The sequence below is a fragment of the Ammospiza caudacuta genome, chromosome 12 (genome assembly GCF_027887145.1).
Source record: "Ammospiza caudacuta isolate bAmmCau1 chromosome 12, bAmmCau1.pri, whole genome shotgun sequence".
In the NCBI taxonomy this organism is placed as follows: domain Eukaryota; kingdom Metazoa; phylum Chordata; class Aves; order Passeriformes; family Passerellidae; genus Ammospiza; species Ammospiza caudacuta.
This window is the reverse complement of record NC_080604.1, coordinates 18,860,681-18,869,336: the sequence shown is the minus strand read 5'-3', so window position 1 is coordinate 18,869,336 and position 8,656 is coordinate 18,860,681. Positions and strand designations below refer to the sequence as shown.

The following is an 8,656-nucleotide window of genomic DNA, read 5'->3' as shown; positions in this document are numbered from 1 at the left end:
GTGCTGTGGGATGTTCCCCTGGGATGTCCCCCCTGCCCCTTTTCCCTCAGCTGTGCACCTGGGCACGGTGTGTGCGGTGCACGGTGTGTGTGCGATGTGCGGTGTGTGTGCGGTATTTGTGCGGTGTGAGCGCGGTGTGTGTGCGGTGTGTGCGGTATTTGTGCGGTGTGTGCGGTGTGTGCGGTGTGTGCGGTGTGTGCACGGTGTGTGTGCGGTGTGTGCGGTGTGTGCGGTGTGTGCGCAATGTGTGCGGTGTGCACGGTGTGTGTGCAATGTGTGCGGTGTGTGCGGTGTGTGTGCGGTGTGTGCGGTGTGTGTGCAATGTGTGCGGTGTGTGCGGTGTGAGCGCGGTGTGTGTGTGTGTGTGCGGTGTGTGCGGTGTGTGTGCAATGTGTGCGGTGTGTGCGGTGTGAGCGCGGTGTGTGTGTGTGTGCGGTGTGTGCAATGTGTGCGGTGTGTGCACGGTGTGTGCACGGTGTGTGTGCGGTGTGTGCGGTGTGTGTGCGGTGTGTGCGGTGTGCGCGGCGTGTGCACGGTGTGTGTGCAATGTGTGCGGTGTGTGCACGGCGTGTGCACGGTGTGTGTGCGGTGTGTGCGGTGTCAGCGCGGCCCCGCGGCCGCGGCGCTGCCGGGCGGGGGTGACTCAGCCCCGGCTTTATAACGGCGGGGCGGCTCCGAGCCCGGCTCGCTGCGCCGCACCATGCGGAGCCTGCGCGGAGCCCCGCCGGCGCTGCCGCCGCTGCTGCCGCTGCTGCTGGTGCTGCTGGCGCTGCTGCTGGCCGCGGGACACGGAGCCGTCATCACCGGGGTGAGCGCCGGGGTGAGCGCCGCCGCTCGGCACCGACCTCACCGCACGGAGGGACGGAGGGACAGAGGGACAGAGGGACGGAGGGACAGAGGGCTCCGCCGCGGCGGCGGGACGGGTGTTGGGGTTTGTTCGCGGGAAGTGATAGCGGGACTGGGAGAACTGCCCGGGATAAGGGGTGCCCGGGGAGAGGGGAGCGCTCTGCCGTGCGGGATGCCCAGGGAGAGAGGAGCGGGATGCACGGAGAGAGGGGAGCGCTCTGCCGTGCGGGATGCCCGGAGAAGGGAGCGCTCGGCTCTACGGGATGCCCGGGGAGAGGGGAGCGGGATGCTCGGAGAGGGGAGCGGGATGCCGTGCGGGATGCCCAGGCAGAGGAGAGCGCTCTGACGTGCGGGATGCCCGGAGAGAGGGGAGCGGGATGCCCGGAGAGAGGGAGCGCTCTGCTGTAAGGGGTGCCCAGGGAGAGGGGAGCGCTCTGCCATGCGGGATGCCCGGAGAGAGGGGAGCGCTCTGTCGCCCGGGGCTGCTCCCTGGGCATCTCTGCTCTCTGCGCTGCCGAGGCTCGGGGTCTGTCCGCACTCAGCCATGCCAGGATGGAGCTGTGCCGAGTGCGGTGACGGATGGCCAGAGCTGGGATAAGTGATAACGAGGGCATGGGAGGGAGAGCAGTGCCAGGTGCTGAGAGGTGACAGGGCTTGGGGTCCGTCTGGGGTAAGTGGTACCGGCCGTGGCATCTCTAGGGATGAGGGATGGTCTGGATTCAGTGGTATCAGAGCCTGGGGTCTCTCTGAGGTGAGTGATGGCAGGATGTGTCAGTCTCTGCGGTGGGCAATGCCAGGACCCGTGGGTCTCTGAGGTGAGGGGATGCCACAATGTGGGGTCTGTTCCTTTGGGGTGAGGGATGTCTTCGGAGGGCTCTCTCCAGGCTGGTCCGGGAGCATGCAGATTCCTGCTGCTTTTCCAGGGCTGGAGCTGTCTCCCATCTCCCTGCATGCAGCCCCAGCTGTCCCCAAACGTGCTCTGAGAGGGTCTGGCTCAGGGCATTGCGCTGCCCACTGTGCACCCCAAGTTCCGCCAGCCCCTCCATGTATAGGGCAGGATTACAATCCTCAGAAAACTCTGTTTTCCTTCTTTTTTTTCTTTGCCTATGACTGTAGCATTTCCCCCACAAAAGCCACCCCTTGCAAATAAGTCTCTGTTGTTGTTGTTTTTAGGCTCAAGATTTACTCTGGCTGTGAAAATACTTTTTTTCCTAAAGACGTTATTTAACCCAAAGCATTGCATCACTTTTTAGTTAAATGATTTTTTAAGTGTTTGCTTTGGATTAATAACTCAGCATTTGCATTCCTTTGAGAGCTCACATGTCTTTTGTAACCATCAGAAGTTGCACTCACAGCAGTGGATTTCTCTGTGGCTCTCCAGGCTCCCTGTCTGGACCCCTGAAGTCCATGAAACAGCTTGTGGGCATTTCTCTGGAAGTCAGATCAGTTCCAAGGACTGATTATTTTTTTTTTTTAGAGCAGAGAATGTGAAGGAATTTTTTAATAATTGAGGATTTCAAGTTTCTTTTAAGTAGAAACATTCCCAGCAACAGAGGAGCAGTTATCTGTTATTAGAATTGTGGCTACACCTTTAAAGCATAATTAACCCATTAAATAAAGTAATTGTGAGGCACTGAATAATAGATCAAGAACAAGGCAGCTTCAAAAAGTAAAAATAGATTACAACTAGAAAATGTTACTTTATTAACTATTGCAGAGCATTTCTGCTTAAACCACTTTGATGCATTTTTGGCTTTTGATGAACAGGCAAATCTCAGATGAGAGCTGACGTAGGTGTTCCCCAACCCCTGAGCCTGAAAGGTGTTTTTCCTTTCCAGATTAAAGACTTTTTTCAAGCTTTCCTCAATTCAGTGGTAGTTCTTGTGCTGAAACCTGTTGCCTTTGCAGCTGGAATTTCACCTGGGACATATTCTTGGGCTGATTTTCTGGAAAACTGTGTTTAAATGAGGTGCTCATGTGGTGTTTGGGGAAGTTTAGGAGGAGCAGCAGGAATTACACATTGCAGATAAGGTGTGGGCAGGAACACTTGGGTCGAATATTTTCAAAACTTGTCATACATTTTTGGAAAAGGAGCCTTAAAAGTTCTGCCAGATGTAAATATGCGTGTGTGAGGTCAGGAAAGAAATTGTTCAGCCCGGACATTCAAGACACTTGTTTGGTAGAACACACCCAGGGGGGTTTTTCAGCTGAGTGGTATTTCACCCCAGGACCAGTCCCACAGAGATGAATGGACTTTGAGATACATAACTAAGAAAAAAAGGGAGTCAGGAACTGGCAAGTGAGAAATAGCAGAGCCTGTGACTCCAGCTGAGCAGTGGACATTGGTGTGCTGGTGGCAGCCAAAATCACTGGACCTGCATTTTTATTTGTGACTATGGTAAAATAATATCATTAGAGTACTTTCAAATTATTATTATTTTATTTTTTTTTAAGAGAGAGGTCAGAAAGTGAGTATAATCTATCTGCCAAGCTAGAGTGATATTTTTATGGCCATATTAGTCTTACAAGCAAATGCTCTGTGTTTGGACTTACCTGCAGCACAGAGCTCTGTGTTTAGGAGCTGTTTGGGTCACACACAAATATTTAATAATGATCCTAATGCAACAGCTTCTTCCTAAACTACTGACTGAGCTTTACACATGTATTTTGATCTGGCTCCTGCTGGTCAGTGCAATATTTACCCAGTGAGTACAGTCTAAAGCCATTTATCATGTAAATCCCAAGGTAAGATCAGTGAGTTTTCCCCTCAAGAGCATGTTTACTCTGGGAATGTGCCTTCCCCAGAGCTGTTATCAACATTTACGTATGTTTTTATGAGTTTCCCATTTACGTAGTGCTGACCAGTGCCTTCCATCTCTCACTGCTGCTGCCAGACACCCAGAGCAGTGAGGTAATCAAGCTTACATTCAGGATGTAAGCAGAACCTTTGATGGCATTTCTCACTGGAGAAACGAGACTGGTTTTTGCATTAAATCTATATAAACTTTTGATTAAAAAGTAACTGAAAGATGTACAGTAGCTTGTTTTCAAACCCTAATGTGTCAATTGCTCTCCATGGTTTGTGGGTTTCAAGACATACCCACTAGTTTGCATTTTGGTTTCTGCTTATCTAAGCTGTATTGGGTAAGTGGCTAAAATATTTTTTTGCCTCCCGTGAAGGGGAATGCTACCACAGCAGCATTTTTTTTGCATGTGGACACTTATGGAAAGCTTTTCTTAAGACCTCTTTTAGCTATGTGTAATTCTACATAACAACCACAGAATCCACATTTAAACTATTGTTTTAGCTACTTCCACTTGGACTTCCCTAACAAAACTCTCATGCAGTGCTGCAAGGGCACTCACAACCATGGTATTGTCATGTGAGGTTAGAAGGAATAGTTACCTTAAAAGTCATTAAATTAATGGATGTTTTCCTATCTCAGCTTCTCCATAAGAGTGGTTTGGTGACTCTTTTGGTGACAAGTTTGGTGTGGTTGGTCCTTGCTCCTGCCTGAGCTCACTCAGGCTCTGATGTGGGAGCTGGGAAAGCGAGTGGCACATGCCATCAGTGCTCACAAGTTTGGACTGTAAATCACTGACAGTCCTGGATTTGGCCCAGAGCAGCTCTGTGTGTGGTCCTGGCTTTAAACAACCTGGTCCCAACTCCAAAATGTGCCAGGAGCCTGCACGTTGCAATCCAAGGGAGACACGAGTATTGCAAACCAGCCTTAAATCTTATTATCCAGCCTTAATGAGCCATGATAACTTAGGGGTGCCAGAGGCAGCTCCTGAGCACCTGATCCATCCTATTTCTGGACTGCATTTATTATTCGTGTAATTTGCTCGATGCTGTGTCGCACGCAGGCCTGTGACCGAGACCAGCAGTGCGGGGCCGGGATGTGCTGCGCCGTCAGCCTCTGGATCCGCAGCCTCAGGATGTGCACCCCCATGGGCAGCCTGGGAGACGACTGCCACCCCCTGAGCCACAGAGTGAGTACCTCACTGGGGGCTGGAGGGGTGTCCTGAGCTCTACAGCACGTGGCACAAAGCCTAGATGTGGTGGAAAGGCAGGGAAGCTTCCCGTTCTGTACAATATCCAGCCATTGTGTCTGTATGGGAGCAGAGATGAAGGCTCCTACGTAAGGAAGTGCATTAGTGTCAGAATTATGCTGAAGGGAATCAGAGGATGAAAGCACTACATGCTTCCCAGATTGTTTTCTTATTAGTTTGTTGTTGCTGCTTTGTTTTGTTGCCTGATCCGAAACAGCGCTGGCAGCTCCCAAGCCCAGCCCTGCCAATCCCTCCTGGTGTGAGCAGGAGCACAGCAAGTGCCACCAACCCCAGTGGCAGTGGACAGGATCCTGTCACAAGCATAAAAATGTCACCAGTTAGTGTTGGGACAGCTGATGCATTGAGAAAGCGTTGACACACATTTGGACTTGAGAAAAGTCTCCACAGACTCTCTTTGTTTCTGTTCTACCTATTAATTTTAAATATCCATGTATATATACATATATACACACACTGTATTATTAATACAATGATTTTAGCAAGTACATTTATTTAAGGCTATATAATTATGTATTTCTTATGCAATATGAAAAAAGCTGCTTATTTAAAACACAAAAGACTGGGTGAGATGTTACCAGGGAATTTGAGAAGTTGATGGTCTTCAGAGTAATCCTCAGGGATGACTCTGTGCTCTTGCACAGGCCAAGAGTCATCACAAGTGGAAGATATGAGGCAATAAATTCAGATCATAAATGTGCAGCTAGTTAGCTGCCTCTCTCACTTTCTTCCAAGGCCTGGCTTCTCAGTTTATTTTCTCAGTTTTAGGAAATTTAAGGCTCTATTTTATTGCAGTTAAATTTTAAAAACTTCTGCTGTGATATTGGGGACCAAATGGTCATTTTTACTATGTAATGTAGCAGGTTCTTCTTGTAAGGGCTCTTTCCATTACCAGGAATTAGGATAAGAGAAATTGACTTCTAGAGGGTTTTATGAGCTTATTGTTATTGGGCAATAATTTAAACTGTCTGATATATTTCAAGCTGACTGCCTGCATAATTACAATCAGAGTAGATGCCTGTCCACCCCAGACACTAAGTCACTGATGTTTATAAGCTTTATGAGGTTAATTTTAATTTCTCCACTGATCTTCCTGAGAAACACAAACCAAATTGATTTACTGGAGAACGTGAAATGAGTTTATTTTAAGGATGGAGGGTTTGCTCAGTGGTTCCTGTCTGGTAAATACTTGTGTAGGGAGCAGCTGGGTGCCCTGATCACCAAAACTTTTCATTTACTGCAGGATAGATCAAAATCAGGCACCACCATGGCCATGGCACCTCGGGGACATCCAGAGGAGCCAGGAGATAACTGGAGGAGATGACTGGCAGCTGGGGTTCCACCTTCTGGTTTCCTTCTCAACACCTAGATGGTGATGGACCGATGCCATTAGCAGTCCCAGCTGGAATTTCTAGGCCAGGTCTGAGGCAGGGCCAGGCAGGGTTTGCAGGCAGGTGAGGTTGGGCAGCATGGGGAATGAAAGGAACGTTTCCTTGCAGCAAGTGGAAGGTTCAGAATAAATCACTGAGTTGTCAGGAGGCTGAGAGCTCAGGATTTGGGTTTGGTGCAGTGCTGGGTGTGAGCACCCAAAGGGGTGATTCCCATGGGGATCCCCAGCAGGGGTGGGAGGTTGTTGCCTGTGACAGTGGTCACAGGGGTCTTAGGATGAGGGAAGAGATGAGGATCTGACTCCATGTTACAGAAGGCTTGATTTATTATTTCATGATATATATTACATTAAAACTATACTAAAGAATAGAAGAAAGAAGTTCTCATCAGAAGGCTGGGCTAAGAATAGAAAAGAATGAATCAACAAAGGTCTGTGGTTCGGACAGAGAGAGAGCCAGCTGTGCCATGATTGGCCATTAATTCCAAACAACCACATGAGACCAATCACAGATGCACCTGTTGCAGTCCACAGCAGCACATAACCATTGCTTACATTTTGTTTCTGAGGCCTCTCAGCTTCTCAGAAGGAAAAAATCCTAAGGAAAGGATTTTTAATGAAAAGATGTCTGCAACAGTTGCCTCTGCTCACACTGGAGTAGAGGGGCTGTGGTGGGTGGCACATGGAAACCCACAACATATCCTGGGGCTGCTCTTCAGATGGTGCTGGCCCAGGGTATTTCAGGGGATGTGAGCCCCGTGCCCACCTCCTGCCCCAGCAGGGTGTCACTGGAGTCAGGCTGGTGCTTGCCACCATGCATGGAGGACTGTGTGGGACTCTCTTAAAGACAAAGTTTGTGCACAGACACAAGAAAATCTTGGAATATTAAAATTTTAGGCTTCAACCACACAGACATCTGGAAGTGAGGGAATTAGGGCTGCCTGCCTGGCTGGTAGCAGAGGCTTTGCACCTCTGTGCCTCCTTTGCTGCATCCAGGGAATGCTCAGTGTGTGCTGCCAGCTGGCAGCACCACGGCTCCCAGACACTTCCCACTGGGCTGTCCCTTTTGGCTCCTGTAAGAGACAGAGCTTGTGACCAAGTTGTTGAAGATTGTCAGTGCGTGATGTCATGGCACAATTAAATTTGTCTAATCTACTCCATATGTGCTCCCTGCAGCACAATGTGGCTGGAGGAGGCTGGGATGAAATGAGAAACCTCTGCCCTGTGGTGAAAAGGATCCTGCCCACAGGGAGGTCAGGCAAGGTGACTCCAGAGGTCCCTTCCAGCCTGATTTCCACGGGATCCCAAGGTTCCTGCTCTGTGCCATGTGACAAGGCAGCGTTTGGGACACGCAGAAAACCCTTCACAGTGGCACCACAAAACGTGATGTTAAAGGCCAGTGTAGTTTCACAACAAACTCCTTTATGAAATGGCAGTAAATGGAGAACATGTGTCACAGATGTAGATTTACACAGCAACATGACTGTTAACATCCTGCTCTTAACGTGGCTGGGCTGGGTGTACACTGGGGCTGCCTTTGCCATCTGCTCTGTGCTGCAGCTCGTGGGGAACTCTGGCTCTGAAGGGAGGGAACTGGGCAGCATTCCCCATTTCCCCAATATTCCTCCCGTTTCATCCCCCCAGCCATCAGTGCCGTGGCTCTCCCTGCCACTGATTGTGGGGAATAGTAAATTTGTTATTAGCTAAAAAGTTTTAAAGCCGTTCTGTAACAAAGAAATCTTTGGCTGCTGCTGGCTGTATGTATTGCCAACTTCCTATTGTCGCACCCACGTCATGAGGCTGATGCTGCAGATAAAGCTCAAGGAATGTACCCCAGCAGTCCCATCCTGTTTGTGAAAAGGATGAAATAACCACCCCAACAAGCTGATGTGCTTGCTCTGTCCCCAGGTGCCCTTCCCGGGGCGGAGGATGCACCACACCTGCCCCTGCCTGCCCGGCCTGGCCTGCCTCAGGACTGCTCCCAGCAGGTTCAGGTGTCTGCCAGACTTCAGGAAAGAAGATGTCTTCTTTTAGCAGGAACTGTTCTGCACTCCAAAGAGCCGCTCAGTATTTTTGTTCTCTCGTTGTCGTGACCAAAAAAAGGGGTACTTGCCAGGGGAAAGCCTGCACCCCTTCCCTGCCTCACCAACATCAGCTGGAGATGAGACACTGCTGTTGTGGCCAAGGTTTTCAGGAGGGACTCGCAGTGGAGGATGATTTCATTTTGGGGTAGCCAAACAACATCTACTAGAGCAAAACTCTCTCTGAGGGCAGGGGCTTGACCATTCCTGAATAATTTTGTGGGCTTCATGGTTCTAGTATAACCCCAGAATGAAAACATCCAAGTTTATT

At 49.8% G+C, this 8,656-nt stretch overlaps 1 protein-coding gene across 1 annotated transcript; it reads left to right on the top strand.

Annotated features, from left to right (window-relative positions):
- The first annotated feature begins 700 nt into the window (after positions 1–700).
- PROK2 (prokineticin 2) lies at positions 701–8,446 on the top strand. The gene is made up of 3 exons (XM_058813098.1): positions 701–808; positions 4,714–4,839; positions 8,213–8,446. The coding sequence occupies exons 1-3, from the start codon at positions 701–703 to the stop codon at positions 8,336–8,338; spliced, it is 360 nt and encodes a 119-aa protein (XP_058669081.1). The 3' UTR covers positions 8,339–8,446.
- The last annotated feature ends 210 nt before the right edge of the window (positions 8,447–8,656 follow it).

Bases quoted from the DNA above. Each gene is read 5' to 3' on its own strand.
- PROK2 (XM_058813098.1), top strand. From the start codon at position 701: ATGCGGAGCCTGCGCGGAGCCCCGCCGGCGCTGCCGCCGCTGCTGCCG. The intron at 809-4,713 runs GTGAGCGCCGGG...TGTCGCACGCAG, and splicing joins ACGGAGCCGTCATCACCGGG to GCCTGTGACCGAGACCAGCA. The intron at 4,840-8,212 runs GTGAGTACCTCA...CTCTGTCCCCAG, and splicing joins GCCACCCCCTGAGCCACAGA to GTGCCCTTCCCGGGGCGGAG.